The sequence below is a fragment of the Anolis sagrei genome, chromosome 5, assembly GCF_037176765.1.
Source record: "Anolis sagrei isolate rAnoSag1 chromosome 5, rAnoSag1.mat, whole genome shotgun sequence".
NCBI lineage: Eukaryota > Metazoa > Chordata > Lepidosauria > Squamata > Dactyloidae > Anolis > Anolis sagrei.
The window spans coordinates 160,020,549-160,041,772 of record NC_090025.1 but is presented as its reverse complement, the minus strand read 5'-3'; the positions used below and the strand labels follow the sequence as shown (position 1 = coordinate 160,041,772).

At 38.9% G+C, this 21,224-nt stretch overlaps 1 protein-coding gene across 3 annotated transcripts in view; it reads right to left on the bottom strand.

Annotated features, from left to right (window-relative positions):
* IFT56 (intraflagellar transport 56) overlaps positions 1 to 21,224 on the bottom strand; it is a 28,673-nt gene extending 7,449 nt beyond the window's left edge. For 2 of the 3 annotated variants that reach the window (XM_060777177.2, XM_060777179.2), the window contains exons 1-14: positions 20,966 to 21,125; positions 20,692 to 20,829; positions 18,591 to 18,683; positions 16,318 to 16,432; positions 16,075 to 16,124; positions 15,478 to 15,623; positions 13,925 to 14,096; positions 11,783 to 11,857; positions 10,261 to 10,363; positions 8,701 to 8,756; positions 7,837 to 7,890; positions 6,624 to 6,687; positions 5,296 to 5,384; positions 516 to 599 (exon numbers count right to left, since the gene is read on the bottom strand). In XM_060777177.2, the coding sequence (XP_060633160.1) occupies positions 516 to 599; positions 5,296 to 5,384; positions 6,624 to 6,687; positions 7,837 to 7,890; positions 8,701 to 8,756; positions 10,261 to 10,363; positions 11,783 to 11,857; positions 13,925 to 14,096; positions 15,478 to 15,623; positions 16,075 to 16,124; positions 16,318 to 16,432; positions 18,591 to 18,683; positions 20,692 to 20,829; positions 20,966 to 20,968 (1,242 nt within the window). In that variant the 5' untranslated portion in view covers positions 20,969 to 21,125. The other variant, XM_060777178.2, reaches the window with a different exon arrangement.

The following is a 21,224-nucleotide window of genomic DNA, read 5'->3' as shown; positions in this document are numbered from 1 at the left end:
TGGCCATTTTGCAACATTTTAGTCATTTTTTGGCCCCATTCATAATTTAAAGGCCTGTTACAGCACAATTCTACACATGCCTACTCAGAAATAAATTTCCAGGGGAAAAAAAAAAACCTTTAGTAAAGGTAAAGGTTTGGCCCTGACATTAAATCCAGTCGTGTCTGACTCCGGGGGTTCGTGCTCATCTCAATTTCTAAGAAGATGAACTGGCGTTGTCTGTAGGCACCCCCAAGGTCATGTGGCCGGAATGACAGCATGGGGCGCTGTAACTTTCCCGCCGGAGTGGTACCTATTGATTTACCCGCATTAGCATGTTTTCGAACTGCTAGGTTGGTAGAAGTTGGGGCTAACGGCGGGTGGTCATCCTGCTCCTCAGATTCGAACCAGCGCCCTTTCAGTGAGCAAGTTCAGCAGCTCAGCAGTTTAATCCACTGCGCCACCGTGGCATACTTTACACTGATATTATTAACATCACCTTCCAAAGTACTGCAGTTTTTAAAAAGTAGACATACCTCCTCAGCCTCACTGGTATTACCAGTAGCAGCTTTGGCTTGGGCATAATTAAAGTTAAAAGTGTCATCATTGTAGAAGTAACTCTGAAAAATAAGTCATGCACAGCAAATCAGTGAATAGTATACACAATTTTATAAAATAACAATCTAAATGTCAGTCTTATAATTAGATGGATGGTGTTGGCATAATAATTAAAATAATGTTTTTGCTAGAGTTTGTGGCTGAGCAGGCAATGGATATATTCCATGGCATTAGCCACAATGAATTTCTCACTGAGTAGCATCTTTCTTTGGGCATTTTCTTTCTGGGCATGTAAATTATGCTGTGATGGAAATAGTTGTCCTTTCTATCTGATCTTGGAAGCTAAGAAGGGTCAGCCCTGAGTTGTACTTTGATGGAAGGACACCAAGGAATATCAGGTGCTACAGTGTGTATATCACAGGAAGAAACTGGCAAACCCACCTCTGAGAATGCTTCCAGACTGAGCTTAAACTCACGACAAAGAAACCCGCTTCATCATGGGTTTAAGTCCCAATTCCCTTGCCAAAACCCCCGCCTACCGAAATGGCATGGGGCCACCCCAACCTCCCCCCCGCCCCAAGCCCTTAAGAGAAAACTCCTGGCAAGTAATTTCTATGCTGGGGGGGGGGGGGGGAGGAGCAATTTGCCCCCCTCCTCTGTGCACGTCATTTCTATGCACCAGGAGGCCTCTGGAGAGGGCCCATACCACATTAGATCTTTCACGAAGCCCCGGATCTAATGGGATATCAAATTAATTCAGGATAAAGCAGGGTATTCCTGCTTTCTTCAGAATTAATCCTCTTTTATTATTTATTTATTTATTTATTTATTTACTTCATTTGTATACTGCCATTCTCAGCCCTAAGGCGACTCATAGCGGTTTACAACAAGCAAAAACAAGGCGAACAATCAAGGCAAAAATTCAATGCGGCATCAACAAGGTACTTAAAAACAGTTAACACAGAAACAAATTAAACAATTTAACAGTAATAAACATTCAGTGGCGTCTCATAACTAGAATCATGATCCAAACTCGTCAGTCGTAGTTCCATTTCCTGAAATTCATTGCACTGCTTATTCAAATGCCTGTTCAAATAACCAGGTTTTCACTTTCCTCCGGAATACCATCAATGACGGGGCCAATCTGATGTCTGTGGGAAGGGCGTTCCACAGCCGAGGGGCCACCACCGAGAAGGCCCTGTCTCTCGTCCCCGCCAGCCGCGCCTGTGTTGCAGGCGGGATCGAGAGCAGGGCCTCCCCGGAAGATCTCAAAGTCCTAGTGGGTTCGTAGGTGGAGATGTGATCGGATAGGTAACTTGGGCCAGAACCGTTTAGGGCTTTATAGGCCAAAGCCAGCACTTTGAATTGGGCCCGGTAACAAATTGGTAGCCAATGGAGCTGGCGCAACAGAGGGGTTGTATGCTCCCTGTGTGCCGCCCCTGTTAGTATCATGGCTGCCACACGCTGGACCAATTGAAGCTTCCGAGCCGTCTTCAATGGCAACCCCACGTAGAGAGCATTGCAGTAGTCTAAACGGGATCATTTGGATGCCTCCAGTAAAAGCTCGACAGGGCCCACATTTTGGGCCCTGTCTGGAAAGGTCCAAAGTATTCCTTGCCAAATGACACCCTATGATATTAATGTGATTGTCATATGTCAATAGGCAACTAGAAGGCACATTCATACACAAAGCTTCATTTAGTCGCTCACTAGCATTATGTAGTAGGATTACAAGTATATCTTGACCCTTGACCCTCAATACTGGAAATCGTGATCAGGCTCTTCACCCCTTTCTGACCTTTCTTTGACTGCGCAGTTTTAATTCTTTACACAACTGTAGCCTAAATACTTGCTTTCTAAAAATTAAAGCTACAATTCTCAAGCTGTGAAATTCTATGTCTGTTATGACTGTATAGTTACTGAATCATACTGAATCACAGAATTTGCCCCACCCTGATTATATCGCTGCCAAATAGCTGCAGGATATTTTCTTAGATTTTTCATTTATGCACTGATCTGTCTCGTTCTGCTGTTGTACAAACATGGCCATAACCACACCTATGAAAATGGTATAAATGGTGACTGAATTTCAGAACAGTTGCAACACAGAAGCCACTTTCTACAAGGGAAACAGGATTAAAGCAGAACAGATTTTTGTCTGCATTCATTCCAAGTCTTTGTCCAGAAAGAAAAGCACCTTTCACTACCAGCTGGGGTGAAATCAGTTTCTTTGTGCTGAAACCTTTGGCTGTGTGGGAAGTAGAAAGCATTACCTAAATACTGGTTTGGAATATAAAATGGAATTATGCCAGCTGACATTAAGACACAGTTAGAATGGAATGTTTAAGCAGGACATTAATTGCATTATCAGATTATGAAACAGGCTTTGTACAGTGCCATCAGTTTTCTGGTATGCTTTACCTACCGATTTCTCCTACACTTTTATTTTCATCAGCTACTGTAGCTAGTAACTTTTTTTAGTATTGGCTTTGTGTCACTTTAGAGTTTCGAGTATTTCGTGTATGTATTGCTTTCACTCCTTTGAACAATTGCACTAAATATTCTATTTGGGAAATATAAATAAGGTCAAATTTGACCAAATATTACCACAGTGAGAACAGTGAAGGAAAACAAAGTATTCGTTTATATCAGCACATAATGTCCTTTGCCAAAGGTCTTCAAGGCTAGAATGAATCATTTTTGTCAGGTGTTTTTACAGTATGACTTGGATATTCAAGAAAAACAACTCTGTGGTTTCTACACAACAAAATATTCATTATTAGATATTAATTTGAAGTGAGCTGAGCTAGGAATGATCACAGCAGGTAAATTCTAAAGCCCTTATGCCTCTGACTTGTAGCTGCAAGCTTATCATTTGATTATATGTCTCCTCCTAACAGAAACAAAGAATATAAAGACAAATGAGTGAAGGTCTTTGTTTTTACTTTTAACCCTGGACTATCACTTTCGCAATACTAGGTTGAAAGGCAAAAGTAAAAAAAAAACATTGATTCTGTAGAAAATAATTATTTTGTCCACATCATATTGTATGCTTTTTAATTTTTTTAAAATTAAACTACTGACATGTAGATAAGAAAATATGTCTTATCTGCTCCTCAAACATATAGATATGAAAACTCCCATTAGATACCTGGGTGCTTTAAATTGTTCTTTCTAATCACTTGACTCCTATGTAACCTGGGAGGCAATGGGAATTAATCTCAGGGTGAATGGCCCCTTCCTGAACTCTTAAGAATCTAAAATCCTCCATGATGATCATGATTTTGTGTGTGTGTGTGTGTGTGTGTGTGTGTGTGTGAGAGAGAGAGAGAGAGAGAGAGAGAGAGAGAAACAGGATCAACAGGAAAAAATTGTCATAAGGAAGAAGCTAGAAGTATCACAGGAGATTTGCATTTTAGGCAGTGCTAATTTGGACTGCAACGTTCTCCCGAATCCTTTCCATCTCCCAGGACTAGAAGCAATCCACACAGGGAGCCCTCTTGTGCCCACTTGAACTGCATGATATGCATAATGCATAAGAAGGAACCCGGAACTATCATAAGAAAACTCCTCTGGTTAAGGAACAGGAGGACAGGAACAGGAAGCCAAGTAAAGGTTATTACCAGGGAATCAAAAGAGATAATGTTTAGAGTACAGAGAAATAGTGGAACTCTTTAAGAATCTGTGTTAGGACAGCAGTATTAAATACAATACATAAGGTATCCAGAATTAAATGTGAATATTCAAGTTTGCACTTTGCCAACCTGAATATGTTGCTCAGGTTGGGCAACATATTCTAAAATATATATCTAAGCCAGATCACATTCCAAACAAGTGATAAGTGAAGTAGAAGAGGGTAAAATGCTATTTTCAATGGAATCTGATATTTAAAAACTAAGGAAAAAAGCTTTGGATCACAATAGAATGCTCCAAAAGCACACACTGCAACAGAATAATTATTAAAAGTCTACACTATACCATGCAGCTGTGGACAAGTCTACATAGGGACCACCAAACGCAGCGCCCAAACAAGAATCCAGGGACATGAAAGGCACTGCAGACTACTCCAACCAGAGAAATCAGCCATAGCAGAGCACCTGATGAACCAACCTGGACACAGCATCTTATTTGAGAACACAAAAATGCTGGACCACTCTCACAACCACCATGTCAGACTACACAGAGAAGCCATTGAAATCCACAAACATGTGGACAATTTCAACAGAAAGGAAGAAACCATGAAAATGAACAAAATCTGGCTACCAGTATTAAAAAATTCTAAAATTAAAACAGCAGAGAGAAAAACAGGCAGGGACATCTAATCACCTTTCAAGAAGAGTTTGCTCCAGGCACTGTCAGCCCATTGTATGCTAATCAAGGTGGTCAATTGAAAAGATTCACACCTAGCCCAACTTACAAAAGCCTTTTGTCTCACCCTGGTCTTTCCACAGATATATAAACCCCTTTTTTTCCAGCTCCAGCAGACCTCACCTCTGAGGAAGCTTGCCATAGATGCAGGCGAAACGTCAGGAGAAATGCCTCTAGAACATGGCCATATAGCCCGAAAAAACCCACAAGAACTGAGTGATTCCGGCCATGAAAGCCTTCGACAATACAATTATTAAAAGTTTAACTACGCAGGTAATTTCTGATAGCAGGGAGATAGGTAAATGTGTGTGTGGCAGCCTGTTCAGGTTTTGCCAAGACCACACAAAATACATTTTTGAATGTATTTGGAAATCTGTAAAATTTACTAACCTTCACTGAGTTGAGGTAGATTAGCACATCTTCAAACTGTCTGAGCAGAAAGAAACAAGATGCCATACATTGTCTCCCAGGAATTGTATCTGAAGAGGATTACAATACACAAATATTGTAAGTATAACAAACATGCCTCTTAGAAAACATATTATAACACCTTACTGTACAACAGTTCAGAACTCCTGTTTGGCTAGTAGAAAACAACAGGATAAGGACATGTGCTAGTTTTGAAGAAAGACAGGAGAAAGTGCAGAACTGATAAAAAAATGCCATTTAGTGTATTACAGAAACTTCCTATATAAAATAAATTAAAAAATGAAAAGTGATCTCAAGATTGAAATCTTGAGAATTTTCCTTTCACAATTTCAAAGGCACATCAACTTCCCAGAATTCCTGCTCCTGACAGAGAATGGTTACTTTCTGGTCAGCTCAGAACCCCTTGGAAGGCTGAAGCATTCTCCTGCTCTCTGTCTTGAGACAGACGTGTCTCCATTTATCCACAATGCCTATTATTTGTTTGCACAGAATTATCTGTTTTACAGAGACAACTTGTAATTCCATGAAAGTAACAACAGGCTCATGCCATGAATTGACAATATTCAGGACAGTATTGTTTTTTCACCCTTAAGACATCAAAATTCTACATTCAAAATAAATTAGAGTAATAAATTATAGAATTTATTAGAATAACAAATTAGAGTGTGTCAGAATAAAATATAGATTATATGCATTGAATTCCAGATAAACTGCTGGGAGTGTGACTACATTTTTCTGTCTGCCTTTGCTGGACAACAAGGTACTTCGTCCAAGCTAAGTTGTGGAAATATTTTAATTACAAAAGGAATATTCCAAAGTAAAAAAAAATATCTGGTTGAATGTAAGAGATGAACACAGCAGGAAAACCTTAGTAGGGTATTGATTTTATTTCAGAGAAGTGCCATATTAATCCAAAGTAGTACCTTAAAGTGATTATCTAGCATGAGTATTTGTAAGCTGTGCAGTTCAGGATATACAAATTTAAGGTGGGGCTCAATAGCACACATATCACTCTCTGAAAATGAAATATGTGTCCAGTTTCTCATTCCTACTTATGTAATATTATGAGATACTCGTAAATATTGGACTATAGGTATTACCGAGAACTAGATTTGAAAAAGCTGGCTTTGCAGGTGGCTGTAAGAATATTGCAATTTTTTGTTCACACAAATAGAGAACGTTACTGTTCTATTAGAGCGAGCAACACAAACCTATTCATTCTTGCATTCATTATTCTTGGATTGGAATCTGACATTTAAAGAAAAGAGTATATAAAAGTTTTATCCTACCACATTCACTGGCTGATCCCCCCACCAGCTGAAAAAACTGCTGGGCAATTTTCAAATGGTCTCTCTAGGAAAAGATATATGAAATCCACTGTAAAGAGCTGAACAATTAGACAGAGAAACTCCAAATTCTGGGATATGAGTGAAATACATGTGCCATGATCCCATTACCTTGATTTCCATTTTTAATTGGAAAATGCGCTATTGGTGGAAAAAACTGGAATGACAGAAGTAGGCAAAGGAAAGTTTATTCCTCTCACTGTTTTCTCCCTCATGTGGCATACATTTTATTCCAGGGGTCCTCAAACTTTTTCAACAGAGGGCCAGGTCACAGTCCCTCAAACTGTTTGAGGGCCGGATTATAATTTTAAAAACCCCGAAACATGAATGAATTCCTATGCATACTGCACATATCTTATTTGTAGTGCAAAAACACTTAAAATATACAATAATTAAAAGGAAGAACAATTTTAACAAATATAAACTTATTAGTCTTTCAATGGGAAGTGTGGCCCTGCTTTTGGCTAATGTGACAGGATTGTTGTTGTTGTGTGCTTTCAAGTCATTTCAGACTAAGGTGGACCCTGAGCGAGGGCTGGGTAAATGACCTTGGAGGGCCATATCTGGCCCCCAGGCCTTAGTTTGAAGACTCCTGTTTTATTCTCTCAAATCAATGGGGTTCCAAATGCATTTTGATCATGCTTTCATAACTTCTGGCCCATAATAAGTCATCACATAACATTACGTGCATTTATCTGTAACATCTAGTTTGGCACAAATGACAAATGGGAATAATTAAACTCCTTAGGAAAGAAATCATATTTATGTGATCATTACATATATACTAGTGGCTGCTAATCTAAGCCCTGAATATGTTTTGTATGTCAGTTATCGGAATCCCTGGCCATTGACCATATTGGTTAGGAATCTTGGAAGCTGAAGTCCAAAGGCTGAAAAACAGTGGGACAGACAGTCTTTATACATATTCATATACATATACATGTGTTACTAAGCCAGACAAAGAAGTTTAGTTTACTTAAAACAGCCATAATGCAAAACCAGAGCCTAGTATGTCCTCTCATAATTGTTTGTTATAATAAATTAAAGAATTAAGAAAGAAGGTAACACTGCATTCTAAAATCAGCCATTCAGCCAAAGTACAATGCCTACGCCATCTATTCCTCCTAGAAATTGTTATAAAATTTGCTATACTCACTGAACCCATTTCCTGGCCCAGTACCGCATTTACCACGCCCTTGAGAATGTACTCCTAGAAAATGATTGGATTTAAAGCAAACTGTAAAAATAGGCAACCAGTTTATTGATGTTTAAGTTAAATTGAGCTCATTCAACCTGCACTGCAAATACATAGATTTCTGTATCATACACATAAATGATTTCCAGACACCAAAGTTTAATCATATTAATTATGTAATCTTACCATATTTGACAACAAGCCCAACATGTCTAACTCAGTGATTTTTATGCCATGAGAATTACATTTTAAGATCACCATGACAATGTGCATGATTTATAAAGGGCACTAGCAATTAAAATACTGGTCACCTTTTTATTCCTTCAATATAGCTAGACAAACACACATTCCACGTATTCAAAATATGATATTGAGTTGCACTGTCTTGGAGAAAAAAAAGGCAATTATATTAAGAATAAAACACAAATTTATCTTCCACCTAATTTCCATTTTTTCCTATAACAGTCACTAGGTCTGGACATTAATTTCAGACTTACAGACGGGAGGAATGCTACCCTTTATAATAAATACTCATTGCTCCCCAGTTGAATTTTTTTTAAAAAAGTAAACAAACACTGTTGGTGTATTTTCTGATTGCAATCAGTTTCAATTTACTTTCTAACTGGAAAAAAAATCTAATTTCCCCGAATGGGTTCAACCAATGATAGTTCATCACATTTGCTTAGCTTCATCATACCTTTCCAGAAATTATCTGGCAGTGCAGAAGGGCCCTGTGTTATGTCCTGCAGCTATTAAACATTATATAACAAATGATAACATTTTCTGATGCAAACATGGAGTTTATTAAAGCAATTTTCCCATTACCTGGGGGGTTGTAGGTTCTAGGTCCTTAATCAGATTGTAAGCTTCCTGAACATCATCTGAAACAAAGTTACAGCACATAAGAGCACTTACAACACCTTTCCACATTATCATTATCATAGGACGGAAATTATTCAATAGAGTACAGGGTCAACATCCCTTACCTAGAATTTTGACATATTCCACAATTCAAAATGGTCCACATGGGTGCCTAGAGAGTGACACATTTGCTTTCTGATGGTTCTAGCACAAACACTTTGTTTCTTACACAAAATTATTTATAATATTATATATAAAATTACCTTCAATGTATGTTTATAAAATGTTTATGAAACATAAATGAATTCTGTGTTTAGACTTGGTTCCATCTCCAAGATATCTCATTATGGATGTATATGCAAATGATGGCAGTCCAAAATGAACAAATTCTAGAATATAAAACACTTCTGGTCCCAAGTATTTTGAATAAGGGATACTCATCTTATAGATCTAAGGCCCCATCTACACTGACAGTATGATGTGGCTTCAAGATGACTTGAAACTGTAGTAGCTACAAAACATGCTGCCAATACCTGCCATGGCATGCATTACAGCGAATACAAAACATATTAAAAATTGCAAGAAAGCCCAGGCTAAACCATAGAATGTGCTGCAGGAGATCAAAGTACGTATATCCAAAATTCAAGGAGAAATCAGCTGCAGACAATGCATAGTACATTGCAGACACCTGTCCCTGCTGAAGTGCTGTAAAGAATCCAGAAAGGGGGCTGTCAAGGCCCCAATGGCATAATAAGCAGCAGGGGGGTAATTGATTACCTTTGCTCTTAACTGACACTTTAAAAATCCCATATGTATTTGATGAGCTCGCTGATGTGCATCTTTGCAGGAAATGGGGGGGGGGATATCTGTACGGCAATTTAATCACTTTCCTGGCCTTGAAATAGTTTCAGATCTGTCAATCTAGGCCCCTTCCACACAGCTGAATAAAATCCCACATTATCTGCTTCAAACTGGGATATATGGTAGCATGGACTCAGATAACCCAGTTCAAAGCAGATATTGTGGGATTTTCTGCCTTGACATTCTGGGTTATATGGATGTGTGAAAGGGGCCTTAATCCCCTATGGGTTGCGGTGAGTTTTTCAGTCTGTATGGTGGAATATGGCCATATAGACCAAAAATCTCACAGCAGCCCAGGGATTCTGTCCATGAAAGAATTTGACAATCACCCATGAAGTGAAACCAGTTCCTCTCAAACTGATTGCATGCTATATTACAGTATAAACATGCCCTATATATGCTTTTGGTGACTTTCATTAGCCATATAATAAATAATAATATAGATAATGGTTTAATTATTCTGTAACCCACCTCAAGCCATTATTATTATTATTATTATTATTATTATTATTATTATTAAAAAATTCTGAACTTAGTATCAATAATTTTTTTCTGCAACTTTCCTTGGCAAATGAACAAAAAACCAAAAGCTCTGCCTATACTGTTTTGGAAAGAACAAACAAATAAGGAAAAAAGAGATAAAAAATATGAAAAATTTGGTACCTTGCCGGAAGTAGTAAATGACCAGATTCAATCTAGCTTCAGGAATGACATCAACCAATGGAGGAAGAACTTGGAGAGCTCCTTCCCCTCCTCGAAATACCACCTGCAGAGAAAGACATCAGTTTGTTGGCATTACAGCAAGCATGTAGTTGATTATAATCTTGCATAAGCTTTGAACTATATCTTATTGAACGAAGAAGTGCTGGCCCAACAATCTTATTATTAAAGTGTCACATTTTCCTTTCAGTGCTTTTGCATTTAGAAATTAAATATGATTTCACCTGTAAACTTCAGAGAATCAAGTATCACAAAAGTGTTATTTCTTCAAGTATTAATACAACATTGTTTTCATTTGTTATTTACACATTGTTGATGAACACAGTACAGAGTTACGTAAACAAATATTCTAAAATATTTGCTTATGAAAGGAAAACAGACACTGTGTGTGAGAGAGTCACTGAAAGAACTGGAAAAGTGAGAGGAAGGGAAACTGGCCAATCAATTGCCTGCTGGTACCTCTGCCTTAAGGCCCTTTTGCACAGCCATATAACCCAGAATATATCAAGGCAGATAATCCACAATATCTGCTTTGAACTGGATTATCTGATTCCACACAGACATAAAGTCCAGTTCAGTGTGGATTTTATACAGCTGTGTGGAAGGGGCCTTAGAAGTGAGATTCCTGTATCAAAACTGAGAACTGGATCAATGCTCAGTAGTTGCCAGGAGGAAGCACTCTCCAACTGTGTCATCTGTTTGGGTAGCAGGAATAGAAGCTGAACCCCTGCAGGAGCAGACCTTTAGTTGCTGAAGGGTACAACTCAAAAGAGCAACTCCATTTTTGGGAAAGCAACTTGGGAGCATGAATGAGAGGGTCTTGCCCCTGGCTTGAGAGAAGGCAGAAAACTGTTAGCATTACACTGTGATGCATGATGGGGACATGGTAGGACATACTGAGATCCAGTGTAGTGTGGTATAGTGGTTACAGTGAGGGACTGAACAAACAGCTGAGTCATAAAACTCACTTGATGACAATGTCTAAAACTCCATCTGAGTCTATCGCAGTCTGATCTAACTCAAAGCGTTTTGTGATGAAAAAGTGTGAAAGAGAAGAACCATGTACATTGCCTTGAGTTCACCGGAGAAAAATAACATAATAAAAATAACGAATCCTGCTCACAAATATTTGAAATTGTATACCTTATTTTTCTCAATATTTCATTTCAGAAGTATGTACTCTTTGTCAGAATAGAAACTTTTGAAAAATGCTTGTTACCCCAGGAAACAACACAATAAAAATAACGAATCCTGCTCACAAACATTTGAAATTATATACCTTATTTTTCTCAATATTTCATTTCAGAAGTATGTACTCTTTGTCAGAATAGAAACTTTTGAAAAATGCTTGTTACCCCAGCAAATGCTTGTTGGGCAGTTGATATTCTTTTGCTCCTGGCTCATGGTATTAAGAACCCCGCAAACGATATCACATAAACAGACAAACTTCACCATTGTTACTCACCAGATTGTGCTTAATAAGTTCTTTAGCAAACTCAAAAGATGTTGAGGCGCTGTCCATCAGACTTTTAAGTTCTGCCTTGTTTTTATAGAAAAAGTTAAAAATGAATGGAACATGGTATTAAGGCTTGTAACTAAGGAATACCATAATGATATGCATTTCAAAACCCCTTGCACTCTGTAGCATACAACTAACCTTTTTGACAGTATCAAGAATAACAAGATAAAATGCCTATATACTGCCTATATATACGTTTCTGCTGAGATATTTATTTTGACAAGGGAAATTTTTTACAGTTATGCCAGGAATGGACAGCAGTCATAGTTAAAAGGTGGCAACCTCATACCTCCTCCAGCTCTGTCATTCCACTACAATTTGTCTATTCTTTCTTCTCCTTCTTACATAACAAAGTTGATGCCTGACATGAACCTGAAATTCCCAATCTTTTTCTTAATGTGTACAGCTACAATACCACTGATTAATTTTTGCAGATTCACAGGTAAACTTATAGCTGATATATAAAGGTATCCTAGAAATGCATCTATGTCCAATAACAAAAGCCAACAGGATGAACTCCTGCTATTAGGAGCAGCTTCTACCAACGTAAAAGTTCGAAAACATGCAAATATGAGTAGATCAATAGGCAGAGGCGGCCCTAGGTAATTTTCAACGGTAAGCAAACAGTATTTTGACACCCCCCCCCCCACCAATCACTGATATATATTTTCTGTTCGACATGGGAGTTCTGTGTGCCATATTTGGTTCAATTCCATCATTGGTGGAGTTCAGAATGCTCTTTGATTGTAGGTGAACTATACATCCCAGTAACTACAACTCGCATACGTCAAGGTCTATTTCCCCCCAAGAGCGCCTCAAAAGCGCCCTTGGGCAAAATCAACTATACTGCAAATTCTTACTTTGTGTAATGGGTTGAGCCGCCCCTGTCAATAGGTACCGCTTTTGTGGGAAAGTAACAATGCTCCCATGCCAGCCACATGACCTTGGAGGTGTCTACGGACAACGTCGGCTCTTCAACTTAGAAATGGAAATGAGCACCCCCCCCCCCCCGCCCCAGAGTTGGACACAACTAGATTTAATGGGACTTCTGGGAAACCTTTACCTTTACCTACACACTGATATCAACAGAATCTAATTGATATCAGTGCGTAAATGAATTAATTATTTGATTAGCCTTATCACAAAAGCTACATGTGACAGAAAAAAAAATAAACAGATCTGAGTTCAGCTCAGAAAACTCTATAAGAATGACCTAAAATCACATCCGATGAAAAATACTTGTTGGTTTGTGGTATATTAGATTCTACTGATATCAGTGCATAAATGCATTAATTATTTGATTAGCCTTGTCGCAAAAACTACACATGATAGAGAAAAAAAATCTGAATTCTGTGTAAAAAAAACTCTATAAGAATGACTTAAAGTTATATCTGATGAAAAATACTGGTTGGCTTGTGTTACACGAATATGATGTGAAATGTGCAGACTTTACAGTCTAAAAAGTTGACGTGATGGAAAAAAATAAAGACATATTTAAAATTAGCATAAAATTGATTTAAACTGTGCTACTCTCATTTCTAATGATCACAAAAAGTTTGATTTTGTTGTCTTGTGTAATTTATTGTATTCCTTCTTGAAATAGTGCATCCATCACAGTATGTTTACCAAGACCAGGCCTCTTAATGGGAAGAAATAACAGCTATAACATATTCCATTGCTCCTGAAGTGTTTGGTAGACCCCAACATCATGCTTGGTAGTGTCTACTATCAGAAAGCATTTTCATGTTACAGATTGCATGGGACATTTGATACCTAATCTTCCAGGAAACAAAGTGAAGAATTGCATCTTGTTCTTCCACAGTTATCACATATAGCAGTAAAGGACCTTACTGCTCAATCAGTGCAGTCCCTCATGACCTTCTGTAGTTTCAATTTAGACTGTCAATGATCCATGGACCACAAGATAAAAACAACTAAATTGGGTAAGTCAGACAATCTAAACTCAAAGATGTCACACAGTGAAAAAGTACTTTGTTTCTGAAGAGGTGACACTAAAATATTACTGCCAAGTTAAAGCGTGCATCAAGACAGAATTAATAAAAAGATAAAAGTATTCTCACAAAATACCTCAGCAGCTTTTCCGTTGTAAAGTCGGAAATGATTACAAGCCTTTAAATTTAGAGCAATGGTACTATCAGGAACCTGCTGAAGGTAAACCGCTAGCACTTCTTGTGAGACATCATAGTAATCCAGTTTGTAGTAGCACAAAGCCACATATACATTGAGGGCCAGATATTCCCTGCAGAAATAAAGATAGTAAAGACATCAGTGTTACTGCAAAAATTGCATTTCAAAAAGTATTTGCTACTGTAACAGAAATCAGAAGGATATTAATAAAACTATTGGGTCACAACTAACATCATGTATGTGCATAAGTATGTATGTACCTTCAAGGGTGCATCTACACAAGAAAAAAATGCAGTTTGACACTTCAACTGCCATGGCTCAATGCTTTGCGATCAAGGGATTTGATAATACCATATTTCCATAATTATCATATTTCCATAGCATTGAGTCATGATAGTTAGCATGGTGTAAAAGCTGAATTAATTTTACATTGTAAACGCACCTCAAATCACCTGCCAAGCAACTGTGACCCTATGAATTTCACAGGGTTTTTCTTAGGCAAGGAATGCACAAAGGTGGTTTTGCTAGATTCCGAAATATAGCTACCAGCACCTCAGATTCATTGGGAGCTTCCCATCCAAGTATTAACTATGGTTGACTGCTTAGCTTCAAATAGATGACATGACCTTGGAGGTATCTATGGACAATGCTGGCTCTTCGGCTTAGAAATGGAAATGAGCACCACTGCCCAAAGTCAGACACAACTAGACTTAATGTCAAGGGGAAACCTTTACCTTTACTTATTGATAAATCTGTTTTGCTAGAAACAAAAGTGTATGCAATGAAGTATGGGAAAAGGAGTGTAAAAGTACAGCAAAAATGTATTTGAATTAAATGAAGGCTATAAATTGAGATTTTTAAAAAACTGATTGATATGTTTATGGAGAAAATATTGATGATACTGCTTTCAATATATGGTGTTTTCTCTGCTTCCAGTGATTGCACCTTGCTCTGCTATGTATCTTCAACTTTTGTTCTGTATGTTTTCTCTTTGAATGTCACACAAAGGTAAATGAGACAAAATGTATTTAAAACAATTCTGTGGATATCTTAATACATTAAGCAGCCATTTACTTTTTACTTTACTGTTAGGGGGAAATTGTGGCCTTGAGGGGAGAGGGTGGCTGCCCTCTGTCTTGGTTCCAGTAGCCTGAAAAACTGAGATGGCTGTGTGGATTATGTACAGGAATTGCATGACGCAGTCCACGGGTCCAATCCCCACAGAGCCCATACCTGGTAAGACCTGGATCTTACCTTAAGATCTGGATCTTACCAGGTATTTAATTTGTTTGTTCCAAATTAATGCGTTTTTACACCCAGGATATGGGCCTGTCTGGCTGGGTCCTGAGAGACACTGCAAAGCAATTAATTTTAGAATGAAACAATTTATAACTGTTAGGAAAGTATACACTGAAACTTTACAAACTATTTCTATAATGTTTTGTCACTAATAAATAGTTACACAGAATGATGGAAGAAAAAGCTGACCCAACCTGTTATCAAGTAGTATTCGTTTATAGATATCAATAGCCTCTTGGTAGTGAGAGCGCATATAATGTATAGATGCCAGGCTAAGCTGATCTTCTGTTATGTCCTGAAGATTCTGGTGGAAGCTCATGAGTTTCTTCTCATCACCAAACTAAAAAGGAATATGATTTAATTCAGAAAAAAAATCACTGTTCAGATGTATGAAATATTCATTATTAAATACTGCTGTCAGCGAGCAATTCATTATCTGTCCAAAATTTTCTCAAGAGCTGTTTTCCATGCATCATATTTCCTTTAGGCACCATTTTCTCTTTACTTCAGCCTTCTTTCCCATAGGACCCTTGTCCCTTAATTTTCTTTCCTCATGGGCCTTCTTACAACGTCTAGACTTTCAATGACATTACCTGCACAGCGCCCTACTACAGAAATAAGTTTTTCTCATTTAAATAGTCTTTCAGAAACTAAGATTTTAAAGTAAAACGTGGAAAGATGGTCATATGGTGTAGGGAGGAAGAAGAACTCGACTTAAGAAGAACTCAACCAAATTACAATCTCTACAATTACTTCTTTATTATGACTTATAATTTTTAATGCATACACACCTTGTGAGCTAGATGGAATAATAAGCGATTCTGGAGTCTACTTTTGGGAGCTGAAATAGAAGAATAGAAAAAAACCCAAATTTTATGCCAGTCCTAGAAACAATTCTGAATTTTTTGAATGTATGACTTTGTTCTATTGCATGATGCTAACAACAGAATCCTAGAAGTAATTATCACTTATTTCAGTGGGATTTATTCCTATGCCAGTGTGTATAGGGCTGCAGCTTCAGTCATTCATCTCACCTTTCAAGGCTGCTTGTTCAGCTTGTATATACATTCCCAAAAAGAAGTATGTGCATGCTAGATTCACCCAAACATCTGGATTGCAGCCAGCTCGCTTGGTCAAATTCTCATATTCCTGGGGAAAAAAATTAATAAGATGTTGCTGTAGTCAGCACACACTAACTTAAAACTGTTTTAATTCTTCGTTGTGATATGGCCCTGTTAGGAATACAACAAAAATATTTTTGAAGTACCAATAATATTCAATTTCAATATAAAATAAATCAGGAATCTTTACAACAATGCTGTAGGGCATTTTGTTAATGTTCCTGTATTCCAGTTAGAATCAAAGATTTGGAAGGGACCATGAAGGCCATCCAGTCCATCCCATGCCAGGCAGGAATACACTATACTGGCTATCACTGTTTCTGGGTATATTTGACCTGCTGATTGCAAAAATGCATCCATTTTCCCTATGTGCTCTAGTTTTTGAGAAACCAAACATATGTCATTTAGTATGCGCCATAGAAAACCATGATAGCCATATCTAAGAAACTAGAGCAATGCAATTTTCTGAATGAGTGTTCCAATAACCCCAAGAACAGGCCTAAAAACCAAGACACCTTGATTTACTCTTTCTGGGTTAGACTGTGCTATTTAAAGAATAGTGATACTGGCCTAATTTCACCCAATGCTCAGTTGTAGTCAGGAGGCTTTCTTGATTATATCACATGGTTGGCCTGTGATACAAAGTTATGTGTTTGTAAATAGACTTATCTATATGGGAATTAAAATTGAGAGTTTCATAATGTTTGTATCTAGAAAAAGGCTGCTATTATATTACTATGTGGCAAAGGTTATAAGGTGACTGATAAACAACAAGAATAATGCACAATAGGACACATATTTATTTATTTGTTTATTTATTTATTTAAAACATTTATATTCCGCCCTTCTCACCCCGATGGGGACTCACACTGGTGACCAATGTACACCAGATGCTAATGCACAGAAGGCACCAATGTGATTCCATTGTGCATTCTTGCCATTATGCCAAAATGAATCTACACAATTCATGAATGTTTTTGTAACATTTCTGCTACTTAACGTAGTATAAGTAAAATTTAATTAAGTGAAAGGTGAAACAGGACTCCAGCAGGAATATCTAACAATTAGGGTAAACCATTTAGCGGGTGCTCACCAGCTGAAAATGTTTGATCAGACTCTGACAATGCAACATCATAAAATCATTTTATTATTAAAATTACATTTTAAAAAGATATGAAGTATTAAGTAACCATAAAGGTCTTAAGCGTTCTACACAACTAACTAACTTATGATGATGTTTTAATTAATGTTTAACCGTGTTTTTATTATTGTTGTTGGCATCCAATGGTTGTCAGTTGTAAGCCCCCTGAGTCCCTCTCCGGGGGTGAGAAGGACAGTATATGAATGTCTGAAATAATAAATATTTTATATGATTAATTAATACAACATATTTTACAACTAATTCAAAATTATGATTACTATGGTACCGATGGCAGCTTTGATCATGGAACCATAGTTAAAGTGGAAAAGAAAGTGAGAAATTGAAAACAGGAATACATTGAGATCAAGGAATACACAATTTCATAGCCAGTTCCTGATTCATTAAGGGATAGCCAAGCCTTAGACCAATAGAGGTGTCTTTAAAACACAGAAATGACAGAAATGAAGTCATTTCAATCAAAAATGAAAAAAGCTGTTTGATAAATCTAAATCAACCACGCCACCTTGTGGTGAAAGAAACAGACAGGACTGCTTTTATACGGATTTCTCTGATGCAGGTGAAGTGCAAATTCTTTATATTCGCTTTCAATTTATTTTTTACACAGAGTCATTTTTTATAACTTCAGACAAGTCATGATGATAATATATGCCTCTGAATCTATTACTACAGAACACAAGTGGGAGAATGTTACCGAAATTATGTTTTGCTTGGGAGCTTCCTACAAGTTCCTTGTCAGCTACTATGGGAAAGTAATTCTGGACAAGATGGGAAGCCAATCTGATCCAATATAAGAAAATTGCCAAAACATTTCCATTAACATCCAAGACATTCATTTTTTAAACTGGATGAAATGTTTAGCAATAACCTAGTATGACAATGTAATTTCTTGTACATGAATTATAGCACAATATGTTGCCCTCTTCCTTTTGCCCTGTTCTAAGAAAATCTTCCTTCTTTCTATGGTTCTTGTTTTAGGAAAGCATCCCTCTTCCTTCCAAGAGGAAGCAGGATTTCATCACCTCACCTCCAGTGCTCTCTTGTAGTCACCCAGATGGAAAGCACAATATCCAATATAGAGATCCGTATCTTCTTCTTGCTCCCCAACATGGCGCTTAAACTTGTAATAAGAGAAAAAAAGAAATTGTAATGGTATCTAATTGTGGGTCACTCACACAAATTTTCTAAAATTACTTTATAATGACCACTTTCCAGACTAAAGCCATATGATAGAAATGACCAATTTATTAATTATTTTTTTTGGGTGGGGGGGGGGTTATTCAATCACTTTAAAAAATTACAAGTGTGCATATATGTGTTCAGAAGAACACTTTCATATGCATCTCATAATACAAGAAGTTAAATGCAAACAAGTAAATTGGAATGTTTTAAAATTATCGGGACCACTCTCTGATGACTGATAGAATTTCTGTGCCTTAAATAGCATGACAAGCATCCCCAAAGGAAAAAGCTTGTAACTTGTATACAACTTCTAAAGGCACAGACCACTAATGTTTCTTCCAGCAATTTTTACCCCAGCCTTGCATGAATACACACACACACATATGAAGATGGTCTGTGTACACTAATACACCATAAATGTACACAGACCATCTTCATGTGTGTGTGTGTGTGTGTGTGTGTATTCATGCAAGCCTGGGGTAAAAATTGCTGTAAGAAACATTAACAACCTTAGATATGATGATAGCACTGTGATGGCTGAAAGCGAGGAGGAGCTGAGAAAACTTCTAATAAAGGTGAAAGAAGGAAGTGCAAAAGCCTGGTTGCAGTTAAACATTAAAAAACCCAAGATTATAGCAACCAGACTGATTGATAACTGGCAAATAGAGGGAGAAAATGTGGAGGCAGTGACAGACTTTGTATTTCTAGGTGCAAAGATTACTGCAGACACAGACTGCAGCCAGGAAATCAGAAGACGCTTACTTCTTGGGAGGAGAGCAATGACCAATCTCGATAAAATAGTGAAGAGTAGAGACATCACACTGGCAACAAAGATCCGCATAGTCAAAGCCATGGTATTCCCTGTAGTAACCTACGGATGTGAGAGCTGGACCTTAGGGAAGGCTGAGCAAAGGAAGATAGATGCTTTTGAACTGTGGTGTTGGAGGAAAGTTCTGAGAGTGCCTTGGACCGCAAGAAGATCCAACCAGTCCATACTCCAGGAAATAAAGCCCGACTGTTCATTGGAGGGAAGAATAGTAGAGGCCAAGATGAAGTATTCTGGCCACATAATGAGAAGACAAGGAAGCTTTCAGAAGACAATTATGCTGAAGAAAATGGAAGGAAAAAGGAAGATGGGCAGACCAAGGGCAAGATGGATGGATGGTATCCTTCTAGTGACTGGCTTGACCTTGAAGGAGCTGGGGGTGGTGATGGCCAACAGGGAGCTCTGGCGTGGGCTGGTCCATGAGGTCATGAAGAGTCGGAAGCAAGTGAACGAATGAACAACAAATATATTTATGTCATGAGCAACTTGAGGAACTAAAAGTTGCTTCTGGTGTGAGAAAACTGGTCGTCTACAAGCTAAGCGGCTGAGGGGGGAAAGGAAAGGGCCCGAGGGTGTTAGGAATTGTGAGAGTTGGAGTCCAAAACACCTGGAAGGCTGAAGTTTGTCCATGCCTGCTCTACACTGACAATATAATGAGGTTCAAACTGCATTATTTGGCTGTCTAGATCGAGCCAGGCATCGATACAATCGGATCACTTTGGAACTGAAAATGCATTAGAATCAGGCTGCTAGAGTTGGAAGAGACGTCCAAGGGCCATCCAGTCCAGCCCCCTGCCATGCAGGACAACATAATCAAAGCACCCCCGACAGATGGCCACTCTGCCATTACAGGACACAGGCGTGCCTATCCATTCATGCCCAAGAATCATAGAATCATAGAGTTGGAAGAGACCTCATGGGCCATCCAGTCCAATCCCCTGCCAAGAAGCAGGAATATTGCATTCAAAGCACCCCTGACAAATGGCCATCTAGCCTCTGTCTAAAAACCTCCAAAGAAGGAGCCTCGACCACACTTCGGGGCAGAGAGTTCCACTGCTGAACGGCTCTCACAGTCCCCTCGTCCACGGCTTCTCCTGGCGCAGGGCCCATTCTGCGCTACCTCGAGGAGGGCGATGGCCCCGGTGAAGTCCCGCTGGGCGAGCAGCTCCTCCAGCTGCGGGATGCGCTTGCCTTTCTTCTTCCGCTTGTCCGCCGCCTGAGGGCCGCTCCCCACGGCCGGCTTCAGCCTGGAGAGCATCTGCAAAGGCGAGAGAGAGAGAGGAGGGCAGTGAGACTCCACCCGCCCGCCCCCTCGCTCAGCCGGGGAGCCTCTCACGCCCTCCCCGCTCTGCCCCGCTTCTCCGTCTCCTCGTCCTCGTCCTCCTCCTCCTCACCATCTTGGCCCCAGGCCTGGTCCGCCACTTCGACCTCCGCCGCGCCGGCCTCGCCAAGGACTCCGTTGCCCTGGCAACCGCGCGCGCGGGGAGGTAGTTAGGGAAGGGGACTCTGGGCAGAGAGGCATCGAACTGCGACCGGGTGGCAACGGCGACCGATACTCACAGTTCCGCTCTGCAGTTCGCTCCCTGCCTGCAGGCCCTTTGTGAAGAAAAGCCGCAGGAATCTCAGCGCAGTGGCGGGAGGGCGGGGGCTCCT